The sequence below is a fragment of the Silene latifolia genome, chromosome 11 (assembly GCF_048544455.1).
Source record: "Silene latifolia isolate original U9 population chromosome 11, ASM4854445v1, whole genome shotgun sequence".
NCBI lineage: Eukaryota > Viridiplantae > Streptophyta > Magnoliopsida > Caryophyllales > Caryophyllaceae > Silene > Silene latifolia.
Window position 1 is genome coordinate 10,731,077 of NC_133536.1, and position 15,998 is coordinate 10,747,074.

Genomic DNA, 15,998 nt, shown 5'->3' on the forward strand with positions numbered 1-15,998 from the left:
ACATTGCTTTGCGTCCACTTTGGATTATATTGATTTATCACTAACGGTGTATATAGATGTGTGGTTTCATTTTATAGTCCTATGTGGCCAAACATTCAAACAACCACAAGTTTTTTGTAATTCTTTTTTTTTTTTGAAAAAAAAAAATGTTTATTACGACATCTAAAAGAGTTTATTACTGTATATTAGAAGACTAAGTGGATCACTAAATTAAAGTCTAATTAAGGATTTCACAAATATAGAACATAGTCATGATTTATTAGTTTAATAACAACCAAAAATAATACCTCATATATTACGGGCGCCGAAAAAGAAGTTTGTTTCTGACTCTTGGAGTCTTGGCAAACATGGTGAAAATAAAGACCATATACAATAGTAGTGGAAATGGCCAATGAGAAGGTCAATATCTAACTATTCAGTACTGTAAAAAAATGGTTAGATAGTTGAATATGCATGTCAACAAAAAGCTCTTAAGCCAAGTTAAAGATAAACGTTGATGGCTAAGGAATATTGTCAGTAGCAGGAGTCTTTCCACTATTATTTGCTGCAACATGAACATTGAACAATACCCTTCTTTGCATCCATAAGAAATCACAAGTAAATTCAATTACATGAAACATCAGCCAGCACCACAGAAACTAGCAATGCTTTGACACTTTACTTTGACAGCATATTTCAGTTGTGAGATGTGTTGGATGAGGGGTCAGTCTTCCCCATTCGGTTGTATTGAAACAAAGCGCTTACGATCTTAGTTCAGTACAAGATTCGAGACGTGTTGGATGAGGGGACAGTCTTCCCCATTCGGTTGTTGGTATCTTTCCTTGAGACTCTCGGAACACCATATAAGTTTTAAGTGTCTGGAGAGAGAGAGAGGAGAGTTTTGGAATCCATTCCGGCACGGATTTCAATTTGGGCCAATCCCAAATGCCTTGCTTGAGAGGGGTCAACCCATTAAATTGCCTTCAATAACCCGAACGAGATTGCCCAGCTGTCGGTAGGGGATACTCCTAGTCAACACCAAAAAAAACTAAACAACTTAACATACTCCACCGTAAATAGCGGCAGACCAGAAGCCAAGTCAAGGGAGCCAAATAACTTATGTGTGAACAAAAATGAAATAATTAGACCACGTCTACAAGAAATGATAAAGACATTAAATGGTTCCTGGAAAAATAATTACAAAGCTCTTCGAGAATAGTGAGATCTTAATGAAGACAAATAAAAATTCATGATCGACCATGGTGGTAAGAAAACTACAAGAAACTATCAAATATACATACCAAAACCCAGACGAACTTCAAAACAGTAGAGTCCCATGATTAGTACAACAACATCAGAGCCATAATCCCAAAATGATTTGGGGTCGGCTGACATGAATCATCCTTTAGAATCCCACGATTAGTATTGAGCTAAAATTTCTGAGATCTGAAGAAATAAGAATGCAAGCCATACCAATGTATATTTGAAAGGAACTGTTCACCCGTTGCAGCTAGGTATCCAATAAGACGAGTCCTTCCATTCATTAGCATGCCCATAGCCAGCACATGTTGTCATTAGTTTTAACTTGGACAATCAGAATCTCTTAACGTCACCGGGATCAGCTTGAAGAGCACAAACCAGGAGCATAACATAAATCATGAATGTGTCAAAATTCAGAATGCTATGCTCCCTAGTACCTGTGAGATGTGGACAATATAACCTCGCTTGAGGCTTACCTGGCATGGCTATTGTAATTATACATTTATACCCTTCACATATCCAGCACAATTTGGTGACATGACAATACAACCGTAGCACAATGTTTCGTAGTTTTCAGCAGACAAGCATATAGATGACATATACAGCAAAACTCGAGTTGGTAAGTTACCTCATTTCAAGTTTGAGATGTGTTGGATGAGGGGCCAGTCCTCCCCATTTGGTTGTTGGCATCTTTCCTCGAGACTCTCGGAACACCCTCCAATGATAAGCACCTGGAGAGAGGTGAGTTTGGGCATCCATTTTGGCATGGATTTCAGTTTGGGACAATCCCAAATGTAAAGATATCGGAGGGAAGTGCAGTACTGTAACCCCTCTGGCAATTCCTCCATCTCTTTTAATCCACTCAAATCCAAGGTCTGAAGGGTAGCAGCAAGGTTATGCCATGACATCCCACCCAATTCCACTTTTCGACATTCTTGTATACGCAATTCCTCCAAGGCAGAAAGATGCTCCAACCATCCTCTTATGCTCACAAGTTCTGGGCAATCTCTGATGCATAGGGTTCGCACGGAAGACAATAAAGAGGTCGGAAACTCATTTACTTCTCCCAACCTCTCCATTCTCTCCTCTTTCACTATATTTATCTTTTCAAGAAACTGAGTGTACTCGATTGGCATTGATTTCAGCCATTTTAAGTTGTTGGTTTCCAGCTTCTTCGATTTGGGATACGACGACGACGATAAAGGCTGATGGCAATCTGTGCTCCTCATATCTGTCCAGTATAGTTTTGTCCTAGAATCAAATATACCGAGATGTTTGAGTTGCGGACATAAAGGAACACACGTCATTTTTTCACTATGATCTATGGTGAGATACTTTAGTAGAGGAAAACAGGGGGGTGACACCCACTCTACATGTGCTTCTTGGTCGCTCCCACTGTCATTAAGATTGACCACGAGGGACCCTGATTCTGATCTCCGCCACCAACCTTTTAACTTGGGCAACTCGGAAATCTCAAGCTCATCTAGGCAGGGAAAGAAGGACGATCCTTCACCCAAGACAAGTGCTTCTGAGTCCGCCACATACTCCATATTAGACAAACCCCACATAGATAGCCTTTTAAGGTGAGGCAGCTTCCCAATCTGCCAAGGCAGATAGAGCAGCTCACTGCAATTACCTATCTTCAAAGTGACAAGATTGGGGAGATCAAACAATACCGAGTTATCTCCCTGCCCTGGCCATCTCGGTATTGTCTCACCGTGATAGCCAAACAACCTCAATGTCTTGACATTAGGATGAGGCTGCATCTCTTCCAGCAGTGCTTGCTCAGACTCCTTGTTTCCGTACTCCTCCCCGCGTCTAAAGCTAATAACAATGTCTTGTAGGTGTTCCTTACTCCTTAAATAAGCACCCCCGCCATGTTCTTCCCTCACAAATTTTGCGTTTCGAATTATTGCTATTTGAATACTCAAACTCCCTTTTAATTTATTCAGGTGCTGCAAGTCTTTCAATCCATTAAAACATTGCTTTGAAGTTGAACTTACTCGAGAACCCACCACAAATTGGCATAGAGTGTGCAGACAGGTCAACATACTTATGCCTGACGGCATACAACTCAGCGCTTCACACCGAGCTACATTTAAGGTGCTTAGATTAACTAGCTTGCTCACATCATTTGGTAATTGTATTAAACTAAAGCAATAATCTAATAGTAAAGTCTGTAGATTAATTAACTTTGCTATTGATTTAGGTAGAACTTTCAGACGGGTACTGGATGACAGGTCTAAACTCCTAAGATGCAATAGCTGACCTATAGATTCTGGTAAGTTTTTAGCCTGTGAATGACTCAAATCTAAAGACCTTAAGCATGTCCATTTCGGTAATGATTTACTTGCTAGTAATAGGTCCACTCTACTCTTTCCTTGAAAATCCATGATAAAAAGGCACGTACGAATATGATTATTATTGAAGATATGTTGTGCATAAGAGTTACTCACAAGAGAGAGATGACGAACTCTTTTACCCACATTAGAAGTGTCAAAATTGAACCTACAAATCTCTTCACCCGCTACCTTTTCAGCAATATCATGCAAGAGATCATGTATCTTAAACGACTCAATTCCCCCAAAATCATCCTTGCGTATATCTTGGAAAAAACACCTTTGAAGCAATATAAAAAAATAGTCCTCGCCCAAGTTCTGTGAGTCAATGTAGCCTTGTGCCATCCAAAGCTGAATCAACAGTTGCTTACTAATCTCCCAATCCTTGGGAAAGATAGCACAATACATAAAACAAGCCTTCAAGGAAGGGTTAAGTTGATCATAACTTAACTTCAGTATGCGGGTCATGGTATCAGTACTTTCACCAATAAAGTTTAACCCTTTGTCGTGAAATGATAGCCATTTAGACTTGGATTGACCACGCAAAAGACTTCCTACTATTCTAATAGCAAGCGGGACATTGATACACTTTTTAACAATCTCTTTGCCAAGTTTAACCAATTCATCATCTCTTTCTTCTGCTTGAAACGCCATCCTTTCAAACAAATCCCATGACTTCGGTTCTGACAAACCTTGCAACACATGCACTCCATCACGTCCGATCATTTGGGCAGTTATATTCGAGCGCGTAGTTACAATTATCCAACTCCCCCTTCCTCCTACCTTCAAATACCCTTAGAACTTCTGCCATTCCTCATAACTTTCAGTCCACACGTCATCTAACACGAGTAAATACTTTTGCCCGCCCAATTGCCTCTTAACTTCATGATGTATGTCCTCCAAAGTCGTTTCATCACCAACAGATGATCCTTTAACAACCTTTCCTAAATGCCCTTTTAAGTCCAACTGTTTTTGATCCTGATCAGCAATGCATGTCCACCTCTTTAGTTGGAATGCCTCAGTGATCCTAGGATGGTTAAACACAAGTTGGGCAAGAGCGGTTTTTCCCAAACCTCCCATCCCCATAATGGCAAGCAAAGAAACATTTGGGCGATCAACATTATCGGAACCCAATAACACACCTATAATCTTCTCCACATCTTCCTCCCTCCCGATGATTTGATCACACAAAAAAGAAGATGTCTCCTCCTTTGTAAATTTCACAGGCTTACACTCAATCTTGAAACTAAACTTCTCAATTTTAGAGGCAATTTTATCCAAATTATCATTAACCGTTTTAACTTTACTAGAGAGATTGTGTTTAAGAATCTTAAACCGAGAAAAGAAGGAAGTCACCTTGTTGTTTTTGAGTTGCTTTTGCTTAACTAGGGTTAGGAACTCATCTAACACATCGTCTGCATCGTAAACAGCATCTCTGAGGTCTTGGACATACTTCTGCTCCTGGAAGTTAAGCGAGTCCTGCTTGGCATCAGCGTCCATAAGAACAGCTCTGACATGTTCAACTGTGTCTTTAAGATCATCAAGCTCGGAATCGCAGTTAAAAATGGAGGAGCCCTGAAGCAGACTTAAAGTTTGGATAGCAGTAAGTATAGTTTGAACTAAAGACAATGTTGTTGCCAAGTCCATGATTGTGGGAATTGAAAGATATCTCTGAAATGTTAGGATGTTTTAAAATGGAAGATTATATAAAAAGGATACGAGATGAATAAGTAGCAATTGAGATTCTAAATTTATATAAAGAAACATTTAAGTTGTAGGTCCTTGTCGTGCCATTGTTTGCCGGCTCTTGTAATTGTTCGAGTACAATTATTTGGCAGACAGAAATTTTACTGTAACAGCACATTATGTGAAAGCTGAGGTACGAAATTTCCATCAACCCACAACTTGCAAGTGTTGCGACATGAATGATGGTGTCGAAAATTCCTCCTGTCATTTCCAGACTTGTCCACATTAAGTGAATGATGAGAGTTTGAAAAAAAACTGATACAGTGATACCCCTTCGGATTCATCGAAATTGTACTACTTTTTGAAATTAGTAAGGACAATTTGTCGATGATTTGAGGGTGCGGAAAATGGAGATATCAGATAAGTGGTCTACAAATAAAGATTTCAGATAAGTGGTCTACAAATAAAGATTTCAAACGACTAACAGAAATCAATGGGCGTCTGATTCTTAATGTTCATGCATTCAATTTGAATTTGTCATCCAATTCTCAATCAATTTGGAAATTTCATTGAAACTCAACTGTATATGATTAGAGATGTGAATTGATGGTATCAAGTAAAGACATCTATACGATCACGGAAATGGGGAACAGTAAAACGAAATGAGAGGGGTAAAATAGTCAAAAACAGTATCGGAATTAGAGAAATGTTTTACGGGAAAACAATAAATTAGATAAGGGTAAGAGAATTACCTCAGTAATTAAAATCTGGACTTGATCTCAATTGGATTCACTTCGTCTCTATAGATGATTTTTTTACTGCGTTTAAAATGCAGTGTGATCGTTTCCCTGCATTTTTATTTTCCATCTCCATTGCTCCTGTACAATTCGATTAGTAATTTGTACAAGTAATTAACAAATCAATTATATGAAAACCAACATCCCCATATATCTTCTCTTAATTTCTCACAATTAAAACCAAAACCCTAAACAAATTTTAAAAAAAAAATCTTAAAAACACATACAAGAATTCATTAATTCGATTAGTAATTTGTACAAGTAATTAACAAGTTAATGCTTGTTCTATTTCTAAATCATCATTTAGAATTTAAAAAAATGATTAATTTTAGAGGTTATGTGGTTAGAGATTGTGAGAATAGATTTACAGATTTTTGAGGTAGGGGTATGGCGGTATGCAAATGAAAACTTTTGTACAAAATATAACACAAATACTACTACTATATAACCAGTTGTATAATAAACATTGTACAATTCTATATAATATTTATTAATAAGAGTTATGTGTAATTTTTCTGAGTTTTGTAAGAGTTTATTTTTTTATGTTTAAGTATGTGAGTTCAAAAACTTTATGACATAACTCAAATTCTTTTAAACAAAACTCGAAAACTTTAGTACACAACTCGGATTCTACATCATACAATTACATACAACAGGTTGTATAATTACTCATTGCCAAATGTACCAGTAATGAGTAAAATGCTTAATTGCGAAAATAAATTCCGAAAATTATATCATTTCATTAAAATAATATAAACTAATTTTTTCATTAAATTATAAACTATGATCTGTAAATATTAGATATATACTGAAATAATTTAGACAATATTCATCAATCTCTACCTTCTTAATAATATAATATAATATAATAATTCCAAACTCCTTATTTTCCCAATCTCTACCATAAATACATATATACAAATATTGTTTTTACCGATTTTCTTTACGAGGCTAATACGCATTTAGTCAGATTTTACATCTAACTTAAATATATTATTAATGTAAAATAAATTTCTTAATAGTAAAGTACAATATTAGTACTGCAAAAATAACTTTAACTTAAATGTCTTTCGACGGTAGTTATTTTATTTTCTACCTCTTACTAATATTAAATTAGTACATTATAACATCAAGTTGAAAGTACAGTTAATTTATGCAAATAGTTTTTTTGAGACTGCCTATTTATAAATCAAATCTTAAAAAAATAACGCGTTGTAGCGCGAGATCTATACTAGTGTCTAGTTATTAGAAAACTTTTAACGACTTAAAATTTATGAAAACTAGACTACAAAAGTTGATTAATATGTGATGAATAACTATGTAGTATTGTAATTTGCACATAACTATCACCACATCATGCCTTGCGGTCCAAGCCGAATCATTAGCTATTATACTACTTGTAGAGTCCTCCACAACGGGCTAGGAGAGACAAGTAAGAGTGTAAGACAGACAAGTCAACAAACACACAAACAAACAAGTAACACTTTATCCTAAAACCAATTAGTGATAGAAGTACTAGTTCACCAACTTATTAAGAATCTTCTCACTTATAATCTACCAAAATGAGATAAGTTATCTCCCACACGGCCACACATGGGAAGAACCCTCAAAAAAAAAAAAAAAAAAAAACTATGCCAAATGTATTTAAGACTAAGCTCCCCCATTCCCCCCATTTTCACTTGCTTATTGCAAGAAGTCAAGTACCACAAGAAACATAACTTTTTGCAAGAACCGCACGAAACATTATCGATGACATTCCCCTTGGGAGTTTTGTCACCTGCTGGAGTCTTTCTACTTTTGTTTGTTGCCTCTGTGGGAAATCACAAGTGTACTCAATTACATGTCCGACACTTCAACAGCCTGAAATGACACCTCGAAATTCAATGTTAGGCCAAAACCATAAACTTTTTTTTTTTCACAAATACAAAATCTCACTTGAGATTGTCTTTAGAACGATTTTCCAAAATAGGTGATTTTTCCAAATTAATTATCAAAATGGGTCAAGTCTCAAATTAATTGTCGAAAATGGGTCCACGTAGGCTTGATATTGACGAAGCTAGTGTGAGGGGTCAAGTCGCCATGGCGGGTGGCGACTTGTATCGAAGTAATATTTGCACAAAGAAGGAAGTTTCCAAGAAGAAGGACCATCAGACCAAAACGCCAAGGGGGGTGGCGACATTGAGCTTGGTCAGCGACCGAGATAGCGACTTAGATACGAACCTAGCTTCGAGTATGACGTGGACCCATTTTGGGTAATTAATTTGAGATTCGACCCATTTCGCTAAATAATTGGTGAAAATCGCTAGAAAAAAATTCTTGTCTTCAGCTATAATGTTTATGTTGGAAGTTTAAGGTCTTAATAACACTGGCTCTTTCAAAAATTGGCTGTGACACTTGCACTTGCTATCATGTCGTATCGGATACTTGTAGCCGAGTCACAGTCACATAAAATTGGAATCACCACAGTTCAACATCCATCAATCCCTGAGATGTAAACCCAAAAGAGTAAGAGGTAAAGAGAAGTAATGTCACCTGTTTCCTCATGTGTAGCTAACTTTGCCTTCTTGGAATCTGGTGTCTGCATCAGCATAGGGTATCTTTGTCGAAAACCAAATCCGAAGAATTTAGAATGCCCATAACCAGCTTCATGTCACTGGTTTTAACTTGGACAATCAGAATCTCTTTATCCTTCTCAATGTCTCTGAGAGTACCTGTGAAATGTAGATGCTATACCCTCACTTGAGGCTTACCCGACACCTTCACATAACCAACACAATTTAATGACATGCCATTAAAACCGTCACAATACACACATCTCACGATAGTTAACCAACAGATTCAAATTTTCAAAACACAAACGCCTACATGTTTTGCAGTTTGCAGCAGACAAGCATATAAAAGAAAAAATAGGATTTATCCCCTATTGGTGAAATAGTAGTTCTTCATAAACAAACTGACGAAAGAAGACGGCAATATCCATCCATCCCCTACACTTCAATCCAACACTTGGGGGAAAGGACTGCAATGCAGTAAAAAAAATTTGCGGAAAATTTAGAAGATAACCCCTAGCCTATTGTTCGTATTTAAATTTATTTATTTATAAGACTTCAGATAATTTGAGGATGTTCATAGTTATTGCAAAAAACCATGCTTTCCACTTTTAATTGTTGGGGGAAGGAGTTGCAACATGAACAACAACCTTCTTTGCGTATGTAAGAAATTACAAAGCATATTCAGTCACATGACACATCAGCACCGCAAAAATCAGTAATGCCATCTTAGGCACTTTGACACTTCACTTTGGCCTCAGACTGCATGCCCGACACTCCCGACATTCTTACAGGACACGCTGACACCTCGGCATTCCATGTTAGGCCAAAAACATGACTGTTTTTCACAAAACCGGCCATGATTGATTTTACATGAGATGCATGCAACCGAGTCATAGTAACATAAAATTGGTATGACCACAGTTCAACAGCCTCCATCAATCGCTGAGACGTAAAACAAAAGAACTTAGGGGCATAAACAGTAATGTCACCTGGATGGGTGTGTTTTTGCATCAGTCTTTTCTTGCCAGTATTAACCTAAACACAAACACAGAGGCATGACAATTTTCAGCATTCAAAACAAATGCTGTCATATAAGAACAAAATAAAAAAAAAATTATTTCAATGCAATATTACGTACATCGGCTGGTTTCTCGTCTTCTGAGCGGTCCTCATCTCCATCTTCATCATCTTCGTTACTGTCGGTCATGCCCATTACTTACAAATGCATATTTCATTATATATGCTATTCAGAAACAATTCTGACTTGTGACATCATCATTAAAACAGACAAATTCACAACATAAAAAAACAACCTAACCTTCAATCCTCGTGGTATTAATTAGATGATTACAAGATTATCCAATGAATTCATCAAATAAAACGTTCATAAAGCATTAGAAGACTCTTTAATAGATTAACCATCATTTAATACAATTAATTTAAAGAGGTATTTAATATACTCCGTACAATACAAAAAAGAAATGTAAACACATAACTAGTTACTAGTGCTATCATTATTATTTGCTATCTGGTAACAACATTATATCATATTATAATCTACCAGACTTCAAGTGATGAGATGTGTTGGATGAGGGGCCAGTCCTCCCCATTCGGTTGTTGGCATCTCTCCTCGAGCCTCTCGGAACACAGTGCAAGCTCGAGTGCCTGGAGAGAGGTGAGTTTGGGCATCCATTTCGGCAGAGATTCCAGTTTGGGCCAATCCAAAATTAAAACAGATCGGAGGGAAGTGCAGTACAGCATCCCCTCTGGCAATTCCTCCATCTCTTTAAATCCCCTCAAAACCAAGGATTGAAGGGTAGCAGCAAGGTTACACCATGATATTCCACCCAACACCATATTTGGACACTCTTGTATATACAAATGCTCCAAGGCAGAAAGATGCTCCAACCATCCTCCCACGCTCTTAAGTTGAGGGCAATTTGCAATGCGTAGAGTTCGCAGGGAAGACAATAAACAGGCTGGAAAAAAGTCCTTTACTTCTCCCAAGCTCTCCTGTCTCTCCTCACCCTTTATATATATCTCTACAAGAAACTGAGAGTACTCGACTGGCATTGATTTGAGCCACTCCAAGTTGTTGATTTCCAGTGTCTTCAATTTGGGATATGACCGCGACAATGGCGGCTTATGGCGAGTTGTGCTCCACATATCTGTCCACAACAGTTGTCTCCTGGAATCATGTATTTTGAGATATTCGAGTCGCGGACATAAAGGAACAAGCATCATTTTTTCGCAATATTCTATAGTGAGATTCTTTAGTAGAGGAAAACAGGATGATACCCATTCTAGATGTGTGTCTCCGCTGCTCCCACCTTCATTAGGGTCAACCACTAGCAACCCTGATTCTGATCTACACCACCACCCTTTTAACTCAGGCAACTCACAAATATTGAGATTTTCGAGGCTTGAAAAGAAGGATGATCCTTCACCGGAGACAAGTGTTTCTGAGTACGCATCCACCACATACTCTATATTCAACAATCCTGAAATATTTAGCGTTTTAAGGTGGGGCAGCTTCCCAATCTGCCAAGGCAGATATAGCAGTTCACTACAATCTTGGATCTTCAAAGTGACAAGATTGGGGTAATCAAACAACGCCGAGCTATCTCCCCTGCTTAGCCACCTCAGTATTGTCTCACCGTCATACCCCTTCAGCTTTAACGCCTTGACATCAGGATGAGGCTGCATCTCTTCCAGCAATGCTTGCTCAGACTCCTTGCTTCCATACTCCACTCCACGTCTAAAATTAATAACAACCGTATGTAGATGTTCCTTATTCCTTAAATAGGCTCCCCCACCATGTTCTTCCTTCAGAAATTTTGCATTTTTAAGTACCGCTATTTGAATCTTCAATCTCCCTTTTAATTTATTCAGGTGTTTTAGGTCTTCCAACCCTTTAAAACATTGCTTTGAAGTTGAACATGAAACCACAAATTGGCATAGAGTTTGCAGAAAGGTCAACATACCTATGCCTGCCGGCATACAACTCAGCTCATTACAGCGAGCTATATCCAAGGTGCTTAGATCAACTAGCTTGCTCACATCATATGGGAGGAGTTTTAAACTACCGCATGAATATAAATTTAAAGTTTGTAGATTTACTAGCTTTGTTATAGACTTGGGAAGAACTGTTAGATAGCTACAGAATGAGAGATCTAAACTCCTCATATGTAACAGTTGACCTATTGATTCTGGTAAACTTTCGGCTTGTGAATTACTTAAATCTAATGACCTTAAGCATGCCCATTTCAGTATTGATAAACTTGCAAGTAACTGGTCTATTGTACCCTCAATTTGAAGGCATGTACGAATATGATTATTATTGAAGATATGATGCGCATGAGGGTTACTCACAAAAGACAGATGGCGAACTCTTTTCCCCACATTAGAAGTGTCAAAAATGAACCTACAAATCTCTTCCCCCGCTACTTTTTCAGCAATATCATGCAAGAGATCATGTATTTTAAACGACTCAATGCCCCCAAATTTATCCTCTAATATATCTTGGAAAAAACACCTTTGAAGCAATATACGAAAGTATTCTTCGCCCAAATTCTCCAAGTTAATGTAGCCTTGTGCCATCCAAAGCCGAATCAACATTTTCTTATTAATCACCCAATCTTTAGGAAAAATAGCACAATATGCAAAACAAGCCTTCAAGAAAGGGTTAAGATGATCGTAACTTAACTTCAATATGTGGGTCATGGTATCATCACTTTCACTAAGACAGTCTAACCCTTTGTCATGAAATGATAACCACTTAGACAAGGATTGACCACACAAAAGACTTCCTACTACTCTAATAGCAAGGGGTACATTTGTGCATTGTTTAACAATCTCTTTGCCAAGTTTAACTAACTCATAATCTCTTTCTTCTGCTTGAAACGCCATCCTTTCAAACAAATGCCACGACTCCAGTTCTGCCAAACCATGCAACTCATGCACTTGATTTCCTGCAATCATTTGGGCAGTTGTTTTCGAGTGCGTAGTGACAATTATCCAACTCCCCCTTCCTCCTACCCTCAAATTCCCTTCAAACTGCTGCCATTGATGATAACTTTCAGTCCACACATCATCTAACACGAGCAAATATTTTTTCTCTCCAAGTTGCTTCCTAACTTCATGATGTATCTTCTCTAAAGACGTTTTATCATCAATGGATGATCCTTCCACCACCTTCCCTAAAAGCCCTTTCAAGCTCCACTGTTGTTGATCTTGATCAGAAATGCAAGTCCACCTCTTCAGGTCAAACGCATCACTGATCCTAGGGTCGTTATACACAAGTTGGGCAAGAGCGGTTTTCCCTAAACCTCCCATTCCCACAATGGCAAGTAGCGAAACATGTGAGTGATCAACATTATGAGAACCCAACAACACACCTATAATCTTCTCCACATCTTCCTCCCTCCCGATGATTTTATCACACATAAAAGAAGAAGTCTCCTCTTTTGCAAATTTTAGAGGCTTATAGTCAACCTTAAAACTAAACTTATCACTCTTACTGGCAATTTTGTTCAACTTATCGTTAACCGTTGTGACTTTACTAGAGAGTTTGTGAGTAAGTAGCTTAAACCGAGAAAAAAGGGATTTCACCTTGTTGCTTCTGAGTTGATTCCGCTTGGCAAGGGTTAGGAACTCATCTAGTACATCGTCAGCGTCGTAAACAGTATCTTTGAGCTCTTTGACGTAATTCATCTCCTGAAAATTTAACGAGTCTTGCTTGGCATCAGCGTCCATAAGAACAGCTCTGACGGTTTCGACAGTATTTTGGAGGTCATCAAGCTGGGATTTGTAATTAGAAATGGAGCACACCGACTGCAGCTGACCCAAAGTTTGGATAGCAGTAAGTATAGTTTGAACTAAAGACAATGTTGTTGACAAATCCATGATTGTGGCACTTGAAAGTTTTCTAGATATTTCACAGTTTTTATTTTTCTATGTTTGTATAAAGGATCTGAGATGAATAAATAGTGAAGTAGCAACTCAACTGAGGGATGCAATTATTTGACTGACACAGTAATGAAAGCGAGGTATGAAATTTCCATGAACTCACAACTTGCAACTTGAATGCTGATGTAGAAAATTCCTCTCTTGTTCACATTATGTAAACACAAATTTTCATTATAAACGGGACATATCCGTCTACAGTTATAGACGGACCAAATATCCATCCACCCACTTTGAGTATAAGATAAGTAACAAGTTGCATGATGAGTAGGGATGGCAGTGGGTCGGGGACCCGACCCAGACCCTGAGGGTCGGGTATGGGTCTCATTTTTTCAGACCCAATGAGTATGTGTCGGGTATGGGTCTTTAGAAAATATTTCGGGTCCGGGTCCGGGTCTAAGTTATGAGACCCATACCCGATCCTTAGACCCTTTATTAAAGAAAAAAAATCAAAATTACAACTTTTCTGAATTCATACTGGCAGACTGTAGAAACAAAACTAAAGTCTCTTCCTCTTCCCTCATCCCATAAAATGATAAAACTCAACCAAACTCTTCTGACAATACCACCACTCCATCACTGACACAAGAAAACCACCACAACAGCACTGATACGCGACTGACAACCACCTCTCTAATAACCGGCGACCGACAACCACCATTAACGGCAGATTAATAAACTTATAATGTTAAAATAGTATGATTTTTTTTTTTTTTAATATTATAGACCTATATTTATTAATCTTATTCTAAAGTGTTTGAAACTCGGACTGCATGGGTAGACCTGCACCTACCCTTACCCATAGGGTCCGGGTATGGGTCCTCAAATTTTAGACCCTTACGGATCTGGGTCGGGTACGGGTCCAAAGGGAAAATCTCGGGTGGGGTCCGGGTCGAGGCTGACTCTACCCAGACCCTACCCATTGCCATCCCTAATGATGAGGCCCTAAAATATCACCATTTAAGTATATTTAACCTGTCTTTCACTGTAGATTGATAATCTAATTGTTATGTAAATGGGTTTAGAAAGTAAACTTATACGACCTCTGATTCTTTGGAATTGTCCTACTTAGAGATGTCATACAGGTGGTCTACAAATAAAGGAACTTCTGAGTTCAATTATTTGAGTTCACAGTTGATAAAGTCCACACATTTGTGTTTGGCACAATATTTCAAACGACAATCAGTAAATTTTAGACTCCCAAATCAATGGGTGTCTGATTCTAATGTTTCTCGCATTCAATTTGATTTTTTAATCAATTTTAAAATCTGAATTGATCAGATGGATAAACTATACTCCGTATAAGGTATCAAGTAAACACATCCATACAAGTATACGACTATACCAGTAGTCCAGTACTGCCATCACGGAAATGAAGTAAAACCGTAAAACGTAATGAGAGGGGTAAAATAGTAAGAAATGTATCGGTATTAGAGAAATGTTTACGGCAAAACAATAATAAAACTAGATAAGGGTACAAGAATTACCTCACTAATTATCTGAATTGGATTTACTGCGTTTAAAATGCATATGATCTCTTTCCTTGTTTTTGTGGTATGAACAGAGCAAATTTCCATCTCCATTGCTGCTATACAAACTTACTCCTCGTTTGTCATTCGTTTCTACTTCCCAAACTAATTCAAAATGGCCTTTAAATCAAGATGTTAATTGCAATAAGTAGACTATACACATGAATACATGATATACTGATGCTGTAGTTTTTGAGCTTTATAATAAAATTTCTAAGTTTTATTCAACTCCACTCTACCACTTTTCTTTTTCACGTTTGTCAACGCGTGTTTTACGCGTTAAATATCGTTAGTTACATATTTGCAAAAATTATAAAAGTTAGATATTTTTAATGTACTCGTAAAGATGAATCAAACAAGATCCTACATGAATATATTTTCATTTACGTATCGAGAGAAAATTGAAATTGAATACTAACTCGTAAATAGTGTACAAAAATAAAATTGGTAGAGTGGAGTTGACTGTAGGAAATAACTCACAAACATTACATATAAGCTCAATTAAATTTGAGTTTGACGTCAAGAAATTAAAATGCGACTTATAAACTTTAAAAAACTCTGAACAAATCTGATGTAGTACATCAAATGATCAAATGTATGTTCCTTTTTTTTCCGAATTCTCAAGCGACTTAATTTGTGGGGTCCGACGCTCCACCCAGTCTGACATGACACTTCGACATTCCATATTAGGCCAAAACTATGAATGCTTTTCAGAAAATGGCCGTATCAACACTTGCCAACAAGCCGAGTTCTTTTACGAAAACGTATCAACACTTCGACATTATAAAAGTTATGAAGTATATAGCTATTCCCTGCTACTAATTACATCAATTCTGTTTTATTGTAGCATTCTGTTAGATTCTGTTATGAATATGTAACAACTTTCCAAGT

At 37.5% G+C, this 15,998-nt stretch overlaps 2 protein-coding genes across 3 annotated transcripts; both read right to left on the reverse strand.

Moving 5' to 3' along the window:
- Positions 1-450: 450 nt before the first annotated feature.
- On the reverse strand, positions 451-13,266 carry LOC141610986 (disease resistance protein RGA2-like). The gene is made up of 5 exons (XM_074429337.1): positions 13,225-13,266; positions 9,752-9,809; positions 9,603-9,648; positions 6,017-8,714; positions 451-5,525 (listed from the first exon to the last, which is right to left on the reverse strand). Exon 5 carries the CDS (start codon positions 4,302-4,304, stop codon positions 1,869-1,871), a length of 2,436 nt encoding a protein of 811 aa, XP_074285438.1. The 5' UTR covers positions 4,305-5,525; positions 6,017-8,714; positions 9,603-9,648; positions 9,752-9,809; positions 13,225-13,266; the 3' UTR covers positions 451-1,868.
- LOC141610984 (disease resistance protein RGA2-like) lies at positions 10,024-15,322 on the reverse strand. 2 transcript variants are annotated; one of them, XM_074429334.1, is made up of 2 exons: positions 15,066-15,322; positions 10,024-13,446 (listed from the first exon to the last, which is right to left on the reverse strand). In XM_074429334.1, the coding sequence occupies exons 1-2, from the start codon at positions 15,159-15,161 to the stop codon at positions 10,171-10,173; spliced, it is 3,372 nt and encodes a 1,123-aa protein (XP_074285435.1). In that variant the 5' UTR covers positions 15,162-15,322; the 3' UTR covers positions 10,024-10,170. The 2 variants fall into 2 exon arrangements, with proteins under 2 accessions (XP_074285435.1, XP_074285434.1); XM_074429333.1 differs by having other exon boundaries at positions 10,024-13,452.
- Positions 15,323-15,998: the final 676 nt, after the last annotated feature.